Source organism: Bidens hawaiensis, unplaced genomic scaffold (assembly GCF_021521415.1).
Source record: "Bidens hawaiensis isolate Kalapana, Puna unplaced genomic scaffold, B.hawaiensis_p1.1 tig00055224_1, whole genome shotgun sequence".
Lineage (NCBI taxonomy): Eukaryota > Viridiplantae > Streptophyta > Magnoliopsida > Asterales > Asteraceae > Bidens > Bidens hawaiensis.
The window spans coordinates 13954-33709 of record NW_027499982.1 but is presented as its reverse complement, the minus strand read 5'-3'; the positions used below and the strand labels follow the sequence as shown (position 1 = coordinate 33709).

The 19756-nt window shown below is 38.6% G+C and overlaps 1 protein-coding gene across 1 annotated transcript; it reads right to left on the bottom strand.

Moving 5' to 3' along the window:
• Positions 1–5398: 5398 nt before the first annotated feature.
• Positions 5399–6745, bottom strand: LOC143601033 (uncharacterized). The gene is made up of 2 exons (XM_077078545.1): positions 6587–6745; positions 5399–6496 (listed from the first exon to the last, which is right to left on the bottom strand). Exons 1-2 carry the CDS (start codon positions 6743–6745, stop codon positions 5399–5401), a joined length of 1257 nt encoding a protein of 418 aa, XP_076934660.1.
• Between the last annotated feature and the right edge of the window lie 13011 nt (positions 6746–19756).

Here is a 19756-nt window from a genome sequence, read left to right as displayed (position 1 = left end):
AGATACTTTCCAGCCTCAAACGAGTCTTCTGGCCCGGCGGTCTTCTTTCTCTTGGAAGCTCCAGACTTAGCGCGAGTCGTTACAGGACATGGCTCATGGACCAATGTTGTCTCATTCTTCACGATAAGACAATCGATGTCTTCCAAACTGAGAGGCAGATCTACCAGATTTCTGAGCACCTACAAAGCATAACATAAAGATAAGTCTTCTCTTATTTTCAATTAATATCAAACAATACTATTTAAACTCTTACTTGACATGTTGCTGACCGATTCTGAAATTGATTCTTGGAAGGCTTTAGTAAACTTGGCTTGAAAACTTCTGATTTCTGGATCCAGCGAAAGAAATTTCTTCACTCTCTCTCTTTCTGACTCCGGGAAGCTCGGCCAGCAAAGTGAAATTATCAACTGAGAAAGAAAAAACAAAATCGTTAGTTGAAGAATCAGTTATTCTCTCCGTGTTATCTAAGGATCCAGGATCCTACTCTTCTTGATCCACCTTTTGGGTAGATCGGACCCACCAGGGATTGAATCCTTTTTTACGAAGAAAAACTGGTTTTTCCAAAAGGCACCATTCTGGGTGGCTTTAGAGATGGGAGTCGGTTGATGTAGCTTTGATTTTAAAACAAAATGATTAGAGCCGTGGGTGGCTAAAGTATAGAGATAAGAGAGCTTCGATAACCCTAACTCAGTTGCCTCCTCCTCAATGATTCTCTCGATGGTGTGCAACACTCTCCACAACATAGGCATTACTTGAATGAAGCTGATGCCAGTTTAAGGTAAATAAACTTTGGGTAAAAGTTGGAAAGGGGTATGAATATCCGATTAAAAAGGGTTGCGGCCGAAAGCAAGTCCTAGTTTTGGAAATGCAGTCACTTCAGACACTAGAGTCAAAAGGTTGAAAAACGGTACCTGCCGGAAATAATGATTGGAGATCATCAATTTCTAGGTCGGTGAACATACAGATCTCTAATGAAGGGTTAGAAAGAAGACCTTGTGGTCGGAGATTGTTAGATTCTGATTGTTTAGAGGAAGATGAAACAAAGATAGCCGACATAGTAAAAAGAAAATGAAAAGAAAAGAGAAAGAAGGATACCTGTTTGGTCACCGAAAATGTGGTTAGAAATGAATAATAGTGATCACATATATAGGTGGGATGTATCAATCAGGAAGGGTGATAATTACTTCTGACTCATCAAATCTAATCTTATTATTTTGCAGGAGATTTGAATTTCAAAATGACAGCTGTTATCCACAAACAACCGCCATTTTTTTTGGGGGGGGGGCAATTGTTAGGGCATAGATTTTTATGCTGAGGATACGTTATCATTATGTAACTTTTGGATCAATTATCCTTAGGATATGTTCCAAGTTGCGTAGGATCAAGGATCATCGTTATTATTTGTTTACTAACAGTTGTATTATTTGAATGGTATTGTGATTGACAGGTATAACGGTTTGAAGACTAAGTCAGCTCACTAACTCGCAGTTCAAAGTATCTAGCACGTGATGTTCCAGTGGGATAATGGCGGATTTTTAGGATTATTTGTTAGTCTCATTTTTGTATATATTGAGCTATATCGGTTTAGGAAAAAACACACAACATACTCACTCTAGTTCGCAGAGATTGTTCTATCTACACCACTGACACTTAGCAATTATTGTATTCACTGATCACTAGCTCCACCAGTGTAACCTTACTTTCTTGTTTAATATATTGGTGATCGACAATTGTCATCAACTGGGGTTCTTGTGCCGTCGATCCTATCAAGATCAAGGGCTTTTCCTCGTAACAAATCTCTGTGTACTTATACATTTTTGCTACATATTCATTGTTGTTACACAAGCACTAGACCTCACTAAACAAATTTGGTTACATTATCCTTAGACCGATTTTTGACCAAAACAACGACCACAACGAAACACACATATTAGTGTTGCTTTTTCTTTCAACGAATCACACGTATTGATGTTGCTTCTTCTTTCAACGAATCACATAGATTGATGTTCCTTCTTCTTTAAACGAATCACACAGATTGACGTTGTTTCTTCTCTCAACGAATCACACAGATTGACGTTGTTTATTCTTCTCGATCGTTCACACAGATACGAATGTCTTCGTCTTCTCCTTGATCGTTCACACAGATACGATCGTGTTCTTCACTGTTTGATTGCTACATACACTATTGCAATCTATCTTCTTAGGTGGGTTCAGTCTTCTTTTTTGCTGCTCGTGTCGTCGGTTCAGTTGTCGTACTCTTCTGTTTGTATGTGTTAATTGTAAGAATTCGATGATCTATTCCAGTGATGTACATCCCTATAAATACTAAGGGAAAATAACAAACTTAAGGCTAATTTAGGAGGTGATACATATACATCTATACACATGCTAATTGACAGCTATACATACATATTATACATAAATACACGTTGACTAATACGCACCCGCAGTCGGAGCATGTGGTTGAATGCGAAGACTGGACTTGAATTTGTGAAAAAATGCACGAGGTAGTCCCTTGGTAAAGATGTCCGCATATTGATAGTCAGCCGGAATGTGAAGTACCCGAATGAAGCCGAGACGAACCTTTTCACGCACGAAGTGGATGTCAAGCTCAACGTGTTTGGTGCGTTGATGTTGGACAGGGTTTCCCGAGAGATAAATTGTGGATACGTTGTCACAAAAAATAATTCTTGTGTCACTTTTAGGAACTGAAAGTTCAAGTAGTAGGTTACGTAGCCACGTGACCTTAGCAGTGGCGTTGGCAACACCACGGTATTCGGCTTCGGCGCTTGAACGCGAGACAGTTTGTTGTCGTTTGGAAGACCATGAAATGAGATTGTCTCCAAGAAAGACACAATAACCCGATGTAGAGCGTCTAGTATCAGAGTAGGCGGTGATTTTGGTGGACTTAGAGGGAGTGATTAACAACCCGTGTGAAACTGTTCCTTTGAGATAACGTAGAATGCGGCGTAGAAACTGGAAATGCGGTTCACGTGGGGCGTGCATAAACAAGCAAACCAGTTGGACCGCATAGGCAATATCGGGACGAGTGAATGTTAAGTATTGTAGGGCCCCAGCGAGGCTTCGGTATAGTGTTCCATCAGGCATTAGTTCTCCAGCCGAACTACTAAGTTTGGAGTCTGTATCACAAAGGGTTGCACTTGGTTTGCATGTTTGCATGTTTGCACGTGTTATTATCTCATGTGCATAGGCCTCCTGTGATAGAAAAAGGCCACCATCTTTTGGTGTGACCTGAATACCCAAAAAGTGGTGCAATTTCCCCAAGTCCGTCATTGCAAATTCTTTAGAGAGTGACGTAATGATTTGACGGAGAAGTGTGGTGTCGATGTGGTAAGAATAATATCATCAACATATAGTAGCAAATAAGCGACACGTGTGCCTTGTCGATATATGAAAAGCGAAGTATCATGTGGCACTACGAAAACCGCATGACATGATGTAGTTGGCAAATCTTTGGTACCAAGCGCACGGTGCCTGTTTGAGGCCGTAAAGCGATTTGCGAAGCTTGCAAACAAACGACGGGTTGGATTTGTCGGTGAAGCCGGGGGGTTGGTGCATATATACCGTTTCTTTTAGGTCCCCGTGTAGAAATGCATTTTTAACATCAAGTTGATGAATGGGCCATGACCGGGAGATGGCTAAACTAAGCACGGTGTGTATGGTAACAGCTTTCACGACAGGGCTAAACATTTCGTCACAATCCAAACCAACCTGTTGTGTTTTTCCGTTTACAACTAACCGTGCTTTATACCTTTGTAGTGACCCATTAGCATGAAACTTATGTTTGTATAACCACATTCAATTAATTATACTGGAGTTCTCAGGTCGTGGTACGAGTTCCCAAGTGTTATTATCTATTAAAGCTTTATACTCGTTGGTCATGGCGTTTCGCCAATTCGGATCAGTGAGTGCAAGTTTAAGATTTTTTGGAATAGGGGAGATGGCAGGTGGTGTGGAAGTAGTGGTGTGTAGAGAGAAAGGTAGTTTTTGGTTTATGAATACCAGCACGTGATCTTGTTTGCATGGGGTGAAGGTTTGGTGGAGATGTGGGTGGAACAATGTGGGTGTTGTTAATGGTGGAAGGTTGAGAATTTTGTATGTTGGGTGGGGTAGGGTCGTTGGTAGAGGGTTGTGTAGGTGAAGAAATAGGGTAGGTTTTAGGACATGGAGAGGGTGGTGGGGTGTTAGATGAGGCTGATGGTATAGGAGTGTGTTGAGGGGTGGACTGGATTGGTTCAGTATGCATGGGATGGGTTGGTGGGTTAGATGGGGAATGTGTAAAAGAGTTATAAATGAGTGGTGATGGGTCATCGGATAGGAAAGAGTAATCAGAGGTAGATGTGGTAGTAGTTGTTTGGAATGGAAATGTATTTTCATCAAATGTGACATGTCTGGATAGGATTACTTTTCCCGTGGCGAGATCGAGACAATGATAACCTCGATAATCTGGAGGGTATCCAAGAAACACACATCGAGAGGATCGAAAGTGTAATTTATGAGGTCGGGTGGATGACTGATTAGGGTAACACAAGCATCCAAATACACGGAGGTGATCGTATGTGGGGTATTTGAGATATAGAACAGACAAAGGGGTGCGATTGTGAAGAAGCTTTGTGGGAAGGATGTTATGGAGATATATGGATGTGTGTAGAGCTTCTACCCAATAGCCGGGCGGGACACTTGCATGAGTTAGGAGACAAAGCATGATTTCGTTTATTCGCCTAATCATACGCTCGGCTTTCCCATTTTGTTGGGATGTTTGAGGGCAAGAGAACCGAAATTGAAGCCCATTGTTGGAAGCAAAGGTTTTAAATTGATTATTATCAAACTCTCCTCCCATGTCGCATTGGAACGACTTAATGGTGCAATGAAATTGGGTCTTGTCAAAATTATGAAACTGAGTGAATTTTGAGTAAGTTTCAGACTTGAATTTAAGTGGGTAGGCCCAAGTGTAATTAGTGAAGTAATCTATTATTACCATGTAATATTTATAGCCATTAATGCTAGATATAGGTGACGTCCATAAATCACAATGAAGTATATCAAATGGCTTAAAAGTATTAGATGACGAGTTATTAAAAGGTAACCGTTTATGTTTTGATAATTGGCAAGAATTGCAAACAACCAAAGGAGAAGTCTTATTACATGAAATAAAATCAGAAATACGAAGACAATTTAAAATATTAATCCCCAGGTGTCCAAGGCGATCATGCCATGGAGCACTCGGAGTAGTAGTAGTAGTAAGTAACGAAGACGCGGAAGTGTTGGTGGTGTTGGTGGCCGGACAGAGATGACTCTCGCTATCATGGCGACTCAGGAGCGTCCTACTCTTGTAATCCTTCACAGAAAAGCCAAATGGGTCAAAATCAACGGAAACTCAATTATCTATAGCAAAACGACGAACAAAAACAAGGTTTTTAAATATATTGGGTGATATTAGGACATCATTTAAGTAAAGGTCACGGGATGGTCCGGGTAGTGTAGTGTTTCCTGATCCGAGTATTGGTATAGATTGACCATTTCCAATGAGTATAGATTTAATAGGTGTAACACGAGAGGAAGACGAAACCATACCTGAGTCGGCGCTGAGATGATTGGTTGCACCGGTATCCATGAACCACGATTCATCAGGTGGTTGCATTGTCATAGCATCAAAAGCATATCCAAGATTAGTGGGTTCAAGCGGGTTGAGGTCAGCCAAATGAGCTTGTGGTTGTGACCCAGATCTGGTAGGAGGCCTTGAAGCTTGAGGGTACCATGGGCTGCTGTTGGGCTGCCAAGGTGAGGCCCAACCGGATTGGGTTGGGTATGGACATGGTGGTGGAGGGGCCCAATAAGGATGCCAATAGCCGGAAGATTGAGCAGGCCAGGGTGGGTGGTTTCCACGAGATGGCCCGGCTGAGGTATTAGCAGCATTGGAGGACGACCCAGTAGTTGTACGAGTGGGCCTGCGGGTATTTAGGCCTTGACGACGCTGGTTAGTCGGTCCATGAGACTGAACAAAAGGCTGGTTATCACGCCGTTGTTCAGGAGGAGCAACGTGGTTACCAGGTTGCTCAATGGCAGCAGCAACAACGGGTGGTGGGCTGGGTTCCCGAGCGTGTTGACGGTGTTGTTCGAGTTGAACCATGCTACAAGCAGACTCCCATGTGGGTAGTTGTTGATTGATGAATGAACCAACACTGTCATATTCCCGCGGTAACCCGCGCACCAGTTGCAACACAAGACGGTTTTCGGTAACCGGGCTTTCAACGTCTTTCAACTTTTCAGCCAGTTCTTTCAGTTTCAGAAAGTAAGCCTCCAGAGATGAAAACGAGGCCAATTTGAGATTGACAAACTCTTGTTCGAGGGCTGCCGCACGTGCACCCTTGTTGTTCAAGAACAGATTCCTGATACGGGTCCAAGCCTCGTACGCAGTCGACTCGTTTTCCAGCACTCGGGTGAGCAAATTGTCAGACAGTGTCCCGTAGATCCACTACAAGATGATAGCATCAATCTTGTTCCAAGACTCGTACTCCGGATCCTGCTTAGCCGGTGGTGATGTGCCATCAATGTGGTTTGTGACATCATAACCATGGGCGTGGAGGAGGAAGAGTTTAACCCACGACGAGTACGACACCTTGGTGCCATCCAACGTGCGGATATTGTTTTGGATGTTCGTCACGGTATAGATTGGATGAAGAGGAGCGGTGGCAGGAGTAGCAAGTTCTTTTCCGTTGGTCATGATGAACAACGAGCAGGTAGAGAGGATCGAAAGAAAAAAAAAATGCTCCGGTGAAGGCTAATATGGCGGCGGCGATGAGGAAGCCCGTAGGCTTGAAAAAAAATGGCGGCGGCGGTATTAGGGTTCAGAGCAAGTGTGCTTTGATACCATGTTAATTGTAAGAATTCGATAATCTATTCCAGTGATGTACATCCCTATAAATACTAAGGGAAAATAACAAACTTAAGGCTAATTTAGGAGGTGATACATATACAGCTATACACATATATTATACATAAATACACGTTGACTAATAGTATGCTCGATCGCTCTTCTTCATTGGTACCCTTTCTTTTAATCTTCACGTTGTTGAAAAACAATTAGATTGTGCTCGTTACCTTGTTCTCGACCTTTTTTCTTTGTCGATGGACTTCAGCACCAGGAAAGGATATTTAACCTACTTGTTTGGTAGGTTTTATTCTTCTAATTAATTCCTTTTGACTCAAGCTACTTATTTGTCTTTTCTTTCCTTTTCTTGATCAACACTAGCGTAGTTGATTCTTCAACAAACTTGGTTGCTTTATTACTTCTTTTCCTTAATTTTTCTTTCTCGACTCTCCTATAGCCGACCACACTCTTGTTTCCTTTTTTTTTTTTTTTCATTCAAACAACTTGATCGATTTCAAATGTTGGACTTAACTGGATCTAGCAACATGAACCAACACCGACCAAAAAACCAAATAAACCAATTAAAGCAAATTTGATCTCTAACTCTAATAATTATCTCTTCTCATTCATGATTATCTTTGATCACCAACTTTTAAACTTTAACCCTCTTCTTTCTCGGTTTAACCATTTAGTCCTTTCACTTGTAAATGATTATTATTAACCATTCCGTCAATAATCTAAATGGGTTTTTTTTAAAGAGAAAAAAGGGTTGATGTAATAATAACACTGTGTTCCAGAGTATCATTTAACGATGGGAGGGGAGGGGACGGAAATTTGGAGAGAAAAGAAAGGAGACGAAAAGTTTTTTTTTTTTGTGTTTCTGAGTTTAATGAGAAGGAAAGGAAAATAAAGGAATTTACATATTTCATGTGTTCCCGAGCTGAGAGGAAAAGAAAAGAAAGTTATAGTTTTACTATCATACCCTTTAAGCAAAACTAAAATAAAATTAGTTTTAAGGGGAATTTAATAATTGAAAAGTTTTCTCTCATAATCTCTTCAATTGAGAGGATGAATATATGTTTAAATTTTCTAGTATTTTCCTTCTCATCCCCTCCAATTCTCTCCTTAAAAAATCTCTGGAACATGATATTTTAACATTTTATCTTCCTTTCTCCCCCCTCCCCTCGTTAAATGAGACTCTGGAACATAGTGTAAAAGTAAATCTAATTTGTTTATTAATTATTTCTCAAAGAACCGTCATAAAGAAATGAATAAATATGATTCAGCAAACCGAAAACGAAAGATTGCTTCTTTCTGTATGGTTTAGTGACACACCACCTGACGAAATTGGGTTTCGATACCCTAAAGTTGGTTGGATGATCATCTTTTTACGAAATGAGATTTGTTGTTGGATTTTATATTGCTGTATATAAGTTTATAACTAGACGGGTACCCACGCGATGCAGCGGGAAACACTGACATTGATAATCACATAGATTTATAGGTGCTTGTTGTTTCGTTTGTAACCGTGAAACCATTTATTGTTATAAGTAGATTCATAGTTCTTATTTTAAACTCAATTTAATATCCAAGTACAAACGAAAACGGAACCTAACCATTGTTAATGGTTTGGTTTTGTTGGTTGCAATTTTCAACGGTCTAGTTTCAATTTTCGGTGACAAAAAACCGTTGGCTTGACTCATAGTTTAACCATCAAAATCGGACGGCAAATGCCTATACGTAAAATTTTATTTTTTTAACTGAAAAGAAACTATGACAATATCATACTCAAATTAAAGAGAATTAAATGCTCGTTTTTATGGTGCAATTGTTTTTAAAAATATTAACGTACGAAAAAGTTATAACCGTTTAAAAATCGTGGGGGTATTTGGGTTAAAAATGAAAATATAAAGAATAGATGGTTAAAAGATGAAGGACCAAATTTATAACTATTCTTTATATATACACAAAAGTTTATTAAAGTTGAGGGGTGAAGGTTGTAATTATTTTGAAGAGAATTGGAAAACACGTGACATTTAATGCTTCAATTATCACTTTACCCTCATTTTAGGTTGTACCTTGTGTTTAAACAATTGTAAATACCTTAAAATATACCGTCTTAATTTGCCTATCTTTCTCTCATTATATATAGTATAGATAGGGTGCTGCTAAACATACTCTTCTTACAAGATTTTTACTAAATATACACCCCTCTTAACTTATTAGATAAATTACAATTACCTCCTAACATTATTTATATACATATTAGTCCCAACAACATTTTCCATTTAATACTCTTTACTATATATATCAAATTAAAAACTATCAAGTATTACTATTAATTTATTTTTTAGTATTAATATCAATGTTTTAAAAACCGGTATTTTACTTGTACCGATTTAGGTTAAAAATGGTACAACCGGTTGAACCGGGTTATACCGGAAGGTTTAACTGGCTGAATAATTTACCTTATAATTTACAATAAATGTAACTTTAATCCAAAAATAACCCAAAACTAAATAATCCTATAACAAAGCATGATCCAAAAGATAATCCATATTGAAAAAATAATGCCAAAGCACTCAATTTTAAATATTATTCCTAAATTTTACACGTTTGAATGTTAATTATTTGGTTAAAAATAATTTAGAAAAAATATGGGCTACAAATATTAAATTTCTTAGACTTAAAACTAGTTTGCCGGTAAAAACCGGTATTTTAGACAAAAACCGCCGGTACGATATTCTAGCTAACCGGTCAAAAATACCGATCTCAAAATACTGGCCTACTGTGCGAAATCTGGTTTAACCGGTTCAACCGGCCGGTTTGAACCGGTTTTTAAAACAATGATTAATATTGTAAATATTTATAATATCTATTTTTTTTAATTTTAATAGTATATATATTTATAATATCCTTATTTTACCTTTTTATCTTTTATAAAATAAACCCGAAACTCGAAAACCTAAAACCCTAAACCCGAACCCTAAACCCTAAACCCGAACCATAAACCCTAAACCCGAAACTCTAAACCCTAAACCTTAAACCCTAAACCCAAAAACCTAAATCCTAAACCCGAACCCTTAACCCTAAAACCTAAGCCCGAAACGCTAAACCCGAACCCTAAACCCGAAACCCTAAACTCGAAATCATAAAAAAAACGCAACATGTAAAAAAATAATATAAAATCCTTATTTTTGTGATAATTTGGTAATTATATAATTTCAAGGGGTAATATGAAAGTTGGTTTTCCAAAGGGAGGGAGGGTATGACAAGCAACCAGGGGGTACGTTTAGCCTGACCCTTTATAATACCATAAATGAGAAAAAGAAACAGTATTTGTGATTTAAACAAGTTAAATTTTGTGACAAGGTCATAAAACACATTTTCGCGTATAAATGTCTTTTTCTTTATCAGGATTGGTACATAATAATTCTTTTAGGCTTGAAAATATATAGCCATCTATATAAAAGTTAAAAACCCATAAGTTATGTGTGATTATGTATTGGCGGCGGCCCAACCTTTTCGAATGCCTAAAGCAAAAAGAAAAACTCGAGGCCTCTTTCAAATTCCGTTGTTACAAAACGCTACTAATTTTCGGGTTTTAGACCGACAATAATAAGATTTTTAGAACAAATTTAGTAGTTACATGTGAAACATCTTCCTGTTATGTATTCATAACTACCAACTTCATATAATTACATCTCATAATAGTTAGTGAAGTCATATAAGAAAAAACCTAAGTCATGTATATTACTAACAAATCAACGTAAATCAAATGTGTTATTTTGAGTGAACACCAATAACTGATCGTAAATTTGTAAGATAAATTAGAAAATGTATTTTGATTTATTTAAATAAGTTGATCATAAATTAGTCTCACTATCAATTTACTTAACGAGAGTTAAAAGAGACGAAATTATAAAATTATAGTATTTGATTTTTTTTTTTTGTGTTTCATATATAAAATTTACATTTTTTTTCTTATCTAAAGGAGTTATGTATCAACTTAATTATATATATTTATTTATCAAGTGATTGTGATGTTTCGAATATAAAATTAGTAAATTCTGCTTTTCTTTAAGAAAAAAACCAAGTGTGATTAATTTAGCAAAAATACTAAAATAGGCCACTCATTACTCATAAGATAATCAGTGGGGAAGAAAATGAGAAACCAAATAAACAAATTTAGAACATTTAAGTATCGAACTCGGGTAGAAAAAATCCATACGGAGTGGAAATACGAGTGGAAACCACACGGCAACACGCGGAGTTGGTTTATAAACCAAATTTTCGCTTATTAACATATGTTTTTTTTAATATATAAGTAATACCGATTTTTAAACGGAGCCTTATTTCATTAGAGGCCTAAAGCCCTAGCTTTACCTGGACTAATTATAGGCCGGCCCTGTTATGTACATGCATAAATATGAATATATGGTGCATAATAATTATCATATAAGTTGTGTTATTATATGTGTGCGTAATTATAAACATGGTTTGTCTAAGTATATTATATAAGTTGTGAGGTTGTTCTCGCCGTGTAGGTCAGTTGATTAAGGGGGCATAAGACTTGGAACAATAAGTTGTGAGGTTATTAGCATATGTTGCATGATTAATTGATTTTATACGTAATTATGGTATGTATGAAATTACTCAACTCCCATGCCATGTCGCAATCCGGTGCTCCGTATCTTTTGTCTACTTTGTACGATAACTTTTTTTATACTTGCAACCTCTACTTATTCTATAGTAGATTTATTGTGAAAGTTCAACATGTTTTGGTGAGTGCTATATAGAGTAAAATCATACAAAGTTTGGTCTATCCACTTGTCAGAGAGCGGTGTTAGAATGTCTTCAGTCTTCTCATGCTCAAGATTTCTTGACCGTCATCCCTTGAAGGGTTAGGCCAGCAAATGTCAACGGTGAAGTACTCGGTCATTCTTAATATCGTTTAATGATCCAGTTGATGAGAAATGCCTGATCTCCTGTAAAGTTTGTTTAAATACCTTTAGTGAACATGCAATTCATTGCAAGGAGCTGCTGGGGTTTATATATAGATATGATTTGCTCAGGGATATTGTTTGTGATGTGTCAAAACGAGCGGGAATCTCGACAAAAAAAGGCTTCCGTGAATTTCCTGTCGGATCCACGTGAAGGGAGGTCTACTCTCTAGTCAGCGAACGCTCTTGTGTTTGGATGTTTTTTTTTTTTTGGGAGGGGGGGGGGGATACTTGTGTGGACCTTACTTGAGTGTTAACTTTTGTCGGGCTTAGAGATATCGGGTTTGTTGCTAGGCAGACTGTAGTAAAAGCAAAATCCGGAAAAATTGCTAAGCACGAGAAGGTATGGGCCGATAATCAGCATGCCTTCATTCCTTTTGCCTTTGATACATTTAGGTCTCTTGCCCCAGATGTCGTTGCGTTTTTAAAAAGAGTTCAGCTTGTCGTGCATAGTAACATATCGACGCCGAAGAACTGTAACTTTGTTTTAGTAGGATCTGATTTGTCATTCAAAGAGATTTCGGCGCAGCTTGTTACCTGCTTATCTATCTCTCTATTGTAATTAAATCCTTTTATAAAATCTATAATATATATAAACGAAGACATAAAATCCTACGTGTCGCAATGTGGTCGCTTCCCCTTTTTTGGAGTCACCAGATTTGCTTGATTTTTAAATGGAGGCTTCTCATGCATTTGGCACAAATTAATGGGTATGGGTCTTACCAAACCCAGATATTCCTTAAACGGGTTATAACATCTCATTAAATTAAAAATTATTCTCGCCAAATTATTGATGTAAAAATCCTATAAAATAGGATATAATAAAAATTAATATCTTATTGATTTTAAAAAAGATATATATATTATTTAAATTAAAAAACCAATTTGATAGTAAAAAATATAAACGGGTCTTGGGTCTCATCAAACCTTAAGTATATTATTAACTTTCATAAATTTTATTTATAATTAAAAAACCAATTTTATAGTAAAAAAATAAACGGGTCTTGGGTCTCATCAAAACCATATAGTTTTTAAACCGGGTTATAACATCTCATTTATTTGTAAAACAATTTATCATCAAACCATAAGTATATTATTAACTTTCATACAATAAAAAAAATATAAATTCAAAAAATAAATAAATATTATAACAAACAATATAAAACAACCCCCGTAATACAGGGGATAAAAACTAGTTATATTTATATTTATTCTGAAAAATAGGACCGTGTAAGCAGTTTTTCAAACTATATTCTTACAATCATGCATTAGACTAACAAAAAAAAAATCACCACCCTTTTTCTCATCATTAGTATCTTTTCTCACAAAACATGTTCTTAACGCTTTATACATGTACATCCATTCTCCATCTCTCCTCCGTATTATTCTCTCTTTTACAAACACCTAAAAACGTGTTTAAGACATGTAACATGCAGGTCGACCCTATAGTATTAATAGGTAAAGCTAGAGTTTGAGGCCCCCGAAAAATTAAGGCCTCCGTTCAACAATTAAGTAATTATATATAATAGTTACATATTTATTATAAGTAACTGGAAAACTAAATAGTTCTATATGTTGGCCCGGTGGTTATTTTCATATCCTTACATTCAGCCTTCTATTTTTTTAAGCGCGGGTTCGATTCCCTTTCCATATAACCATTTCTTAATTATTTATTTCATTGTCGGTTTTTAATCTATTTGTTTCTAATTTTTTTTCCCAGCTGCTTCTAATTTAAGTTCCAAGTATATATCATTTTTTAAATCCAAATCATTTTTTAAAATAAATAATCTAATCTTTACAATTCATATACCGAACACGCTACTCGGTAAATTTAAATTAAGATGAAGGGTGTGTGTATAATTGTGTGTATATATATATATATATATATATATTGCTTTGATTTTTGTTACACATAAATCAAACTTGTGTTTTAAAACAAAACTGAAAATATTGTATTTTTATGTACGAAACACGAAAATCGCTCAATAAAATTTATAAAATCTATAATTTCATCTCTCTAACTCTTGGTAAGACCCCAAAATTTTCCTCCAGTTTAGGCATTCGAAATAATTGGGCCGGTCTTGGTAACATGGACAATAGCTAGGAGACATTTTATGTCCATTCTTCTATTATCATTAAAATACTTAAATAAAATAAATAAACTAAATTTAAGAAGTATATAATAGTATACGTGTAATGTTTGAGCCCTTGAGGTACTTGAGAAGGTAACGTCAGGAGCATCGATGACATTATTACTGGATTAATCCTGTCCTTACTTTGATGCTTGCAATTTTAAACTTGCAAAAAGTACACACAAAATAATAGTCTGTTCAAGGTATTCAATAATGTTGTTCGGGTTGCATGTATTGCATTTTCTTTATTTAATAAAGTTCTATATTCACCGATTAAATAATAGGTAGCTCTTGTATACGGTAAAACTTGTATACATATATGTTTTAATGAGATTTACGTTATAAAGAAAAACTTAGGCACTATTTTTGTGACATTTCTATAGCGTAGCTTGGACCATGTTTCGCGGGAAGATAAGCTTTCGCCCATGTTTCTATAGTTATGTCATAAAAAAAATACTCATCTGTTTCATTGAAAGTGTCATGGTTTAAAAACCACAATTTTAAGGTAGATTGAGTGATTACTTTTTTTTTTATTTACCAAATGATAATAATGCCCTTGAAAATTGGGTCAATCAATATTGTTTATTAATGTTCGTTGTGTGTGTTTAAGAAAAACTTGAAAATTGATTAATAAATTTTGAAAGTGAGCATTTGTAATGGTACACACAAAAAAAGAAATATGAACATTTTTAATGGGACGGATGAGGTATAATATAAATAGGTGAAAAGTGACGCAACTATGTATATACTTTTGTCTAGGTAACATTCTTTTGTTCTGTAAGTGCCTTCATATGTGATTTTTCTTATCAATCCACACATGTAAGAGTGTAAGGCTCTCTGCAACGCAGATGACTGTCCAACGTGGCATGATGAGTTGGATGAAAGAGACGGTGAGCCGCACGTAGCTAAGGACACACTTGTACACAAGACATTGTGATTGTAGAGGGATGATAACTTCATCATAAGAAAGGAAAAGGATTTTTAACGAATATAGATCTATAAATTTTTAATAACAAAAACTGAGGGACAATGATATTAATAGAGAATTGAATTTTGCACCGATGTGGTTGTGCCCCTCTCGAAAAATTTGAAATGATTGAGTACCTATGGTTTTTGGGCAGGATCACTTTGAATCCCACCCGTTCTAATTTCCGTTAAAAAAATTCCCTTAAAGGACATATGTACCCTTTATGATGATCTTATTGCATCCCTTTGCTATGCATACATGTGGCTTACGAGCTATAATAATAGAGCCTGCGCGAGTGGCGACTTACGAGCTATAATAATAACGAAGCTTGCGCGCATGGCGACTTATGAGCTATAATAGTAATGAAGCTAGCGCGAGAGGCGACTTACGAGCTAAAATAATAATGAAGCTGGCGTGAGAAGCGACTTACGAGCCTGTAAAATAATGAGAGCCTGCGCGCATGGCGACTTACGAGCTGTAATAATAAAGAAGCTGGCGCGCGAGGCGACTTACGAGCTTGTAGAATAATGATTCTGGCGCGTACGGCGGCTTACAAGCTGTAAAATAATAAAGAAGCTGGCGCGCGAGGCGGCTTACAAGCTGTAAAATAATAAAGAAGCTGGCGCGCGAGGCGACTTAGGAGCTTGTAGAATAATGAAGCTGGCGCGTGAGGCGGCTTACAAGCTTGTAGAATAATGAAGCTTGCGCATGAGGCGTCTTACGAACTAAGAATAATAAAATCCTGCGCGCGAGAGGCGTCTTACGAGCTGAGAATAACAAAAGCCTGCGCATGAGGCGTCTTACGAGCTAAGAATAAAAGCCTGCGCGCGAGAGGCGTCTTACGAGCTGAGAATAATAAAAGCCTGCGCGCGAGGCGTCTTACGAGCTGTGAATAATAAAGGCCTGCGCGTGAGGCGACTTACGGGCTGTAATAATAAAGAAGCTGGCGCGTAAGGCGACTTACGAGCTTGTAGAATAATGATTCTTGCGCGTGAGGCGGCTTACAAGCTGTAAAATAATAAAGAAGCTGGCGCGCGAGGCGGCTTACAAGCAGTAAAATAATAAAGAAGCAGGCGCGAGAGGCGACTTACGAGCTTGTAGAATAATGAAGCTGGCGCGTGAGGCGGCTTACAAGCTTGTAGAATAATGAAGCTTGCGCATGAGGCGTCTTACGAGCTAAGAATAATAAAAGCCTGCGCGCGAGAGGCGTCTTACGAGCTGAGAATAACAAAAGCCTGCGCATGAGGCGTCTTACGAGCTAAGAATAAAAGCCTGCGCGCGAGAGGCGTCTTACGAGCTGAGAATAATAAAAGCCTGCGCGCGAGGCGTCTTACGAGCTGTGAATAATAAAGGCCTGCGCGTGAGGCGACTTACGGGCTGTAATAATAAAGAAGCTGGCGCGCGAGGCGACTTACGAGCTTGTAGAATAATGATTCTTGCGCATGAGGCGTCTTACGAGCTAAGAATAATAAAAGCCTGCGCGCGAGAGGCGTCATACGAGCTGAGAATAACAAAAGCCTGCGCACGAGGCGTCTTACGAGCTAAGAATAAAAGCCTGCGCGCGAGAGGCGTCTTACGAGCTGAGAATAATAAAAGCCTGCGCGCGAGGCGTCTTACGAGCTGTGAATAATAAAGGCCTGCGCGTGAGGCGACTTACGGGCAGTAAGAAAAATAACAGCTTGCGCGCGAGGCGTCTTATGAGCTGTGTGAATAATAAAGGCCTGCGCGTGAGGCGACTTACGGGCCATAAGAATAATAACAGCTTGCGCGCGAGGCGTCTTATGAGCTGTGAATAATAAAGGCCTGCGCGTGAGGCGACTTACGGGCCTTAAGAATAATAACAGCTTGCGCGCGAGGCGTCTTATGAGCTGTGTGAATAATAAAGGCCTGCGCGTGAGGCGACTTACGGGCTGTAAGAAAAATAACAGCTTGCGCGCGAGGCGTCTTATGAGCTGTGTGAATAATAAAGGCCTGCGCGTGAGGCGACTTACGGGCTGTAAGAAAAATAACAGCTTGCGCGCGAGGCGTCTTATGAGCTGTGAATAATAAAGGCCTGCGCGTGAGGCGACTTACGGGCCATAAGAATAATAACAGCTTGCGCGCGAGCCGTCTTATGAGCTGTGTGAATAATAAAGGCCTGCGCGTGAGGCGACTTACGGGCCATAAGAATAATAACAGCTTGCGCGCGAGGCGTCTTATGAGCTGTAATAATAGTGGAGCTTGCGCGTGAGGCGGCTTACGAGCTACTTTATGTCACGCGCCACGTGCAGATGTTGCATGCACGTGCGCGTAGACTTTGGTTTTGTGTTATGCGCCACGCGCAGGTGTTGCGTGCGCGTGCGTGTAGACTGTGACATGTGCGAGCATGTGATGCGTAAGCATGTGATGCGTAAGCACGTGTAATATGCGTGAGCATATGTGATGCGTGAACACATGGTATGAGGATTCCCAACCCCTAAGTTTGGCGTGTAGCCATATGGGCCATAATGAGGATTCCCAACCTTGCAGTTTGGCATGTGTAATATGCGTGAGCATATGTGATGCGTGAACACATGGTATGAGGATTCCCAACCTTGAAGTTTTGGTGCGTAGCCCTATGGGATATTAGGAGGATTCCCGACCTTGGCGCGTAGCCATATGGGATATTAGGAGGGTTCCCAACCTTGCAGTTTGGCGCGTAGCCATATGGGATATTAGAAGGATTCCCAACCTTGGCGCGTAGCCATATGGGATATTAGGAGGATTCCCAACCTTGCAGTTTGGCGCGTAGCCATATGGGATATTAGGAGGATTCCCAACCTTGAAGTTTGGCGCGTAGCCATATGGGATATTAGGAGGATTCCCGACCTTGGCGCGTAGCCATATGGGATATTAGGAGGATTCCCAACCTTGCAGTTTGGCGCGTAGCCATATGGGATATTAGGAGGATTCCCAACCTTGAAGTTTGGCACGTAGCCATATGGGATATTAGGAAGATTCCCAACCTTGAAGTTTGGCGCGTAGCCATATGGGATATTAGGAGGATTCCCAACCTTGGCGCGTAGCCATATGGGATATTAGGAGGATTCCCAACCTTGGCGCGTTTGGCGCGTAGCCATATGCGCGCATGCACGGCGATAGAGTGGTGACTCGCAAGTGCGTGTGCATGGCGGAGGTCTCTTGCGCAAAACCCAGATGGTGGTTTCCGCGGCGGCACATGCACGGCTGCGGAGTGAGAACCCCCGGGCGTGCGTACATGGCGGCGGAAGTCTAGTAACTTCTGGATCTGCAATTTAAGAGTCAGATCTGCAACTTTAGACCTAAAATCCAGGTCTGTAATCTAGACCTAGATCTGTAAATCAGATCTCGACAGATCTGAAGACTCGGAGCAGATTTAAAACCATCACAGATTCGGAGATCCTGAATCACAGATTTACAGGTTCGGAGATCTGATCATTCGAATCACGGATTTTCCTTCTTGCCAAGATCTGGAAGCCTCTTTTTAGATCTATGGATCTTTTTGAGCTTTAAATAGAACAAGCTTTGAAGCCTTTTTCTGTAAACTTCCAGATCTGCGTTTTTCTTGGGAGAGATCTGACAGCCGAGATGAAGATCGAAGGGCAGTTCGTTGCCGTCCCACGGATGGCGCCAATGTCGAAACACGAAACGAATCTAACCTGATCCATGACGATGCTTCCACGGATTTTCGAGATGAACGAACCACGTCTTGATCTTCTTCTTCTTCTGCGGCTGCGCCGGCGACCTGCAATGTCGAGACCTGCAATGGTTTCGGGGGTGTGGAGGCGACTGCTAAGATATCCTGAGGATTTCTTGTTCACAAACACAAAAAGTGGTGGTGGCTCTTACTGAGCATGACCCATGATAAGGAGGTGGAGACCTCCTTATATAGAGTCTCATGGCCACCATCATGGTACCCTAATGGGCCTAGCCCAGTTAGGGTTACCTCCACAAAACCCCCTCGGCCCAAAAACAAATGTATTAGCCCATATGATAAAATAAGCCAAACATAATAGATTTAGGGTCGTAGAACCGGGTTTTAGTACCATACCCCTACAGAAGTGACTTAACTTGATGAAATGAATAGAAGTAGGTAGATAGGTATAGACATAGCTCAATGGTAGCCAGCTTTATATATAAATGGAAAAACAAGTACTACTTCTTTATAAGGTTAGTTTTCAAATTAATAAAATGGTCATTAATTGTCTTTTAAAATAAGACATTGATATACATGTGGTTTTATATTTCATATTAATATGCTAATATATTATTGTTATTTTATGATCATTTTGATAAATACAACATACCAAATTTATTAATAACAAAAACACACACTTTATTTAATATTTAATTATAAATCTCACAAAAACAAAACTTTTTCAAAACTACAATAATGATCTTTAAAAAATTGTAGCCTTTACAATGAAAAATATGATCAGGGATCTTAACATCAAATGGTCTTATTAATGGAAAGAAAAGAAACTGTGAAACATGGTGTTAATAATAAACTGTTTTTATAACTAAATCCGACCAGGAACCGACTACATAAGATGTCCGACTAAGTTCATTTAAATTACAACCAAAAGGTTGTGGATTCACGTCTGTGAGACATGATGGAAATATTAGTTAAAAAAAGTCCATTTGCATTAATCGTTGCTAGTCCGACCTGCTAACCAGTAAGACTCTTGGTTTAATGACATATTCAGTTATAAAAACACGCATTTACATCAATTTTCTAAGCCACTTTCCTAGCATAACGTTTTTT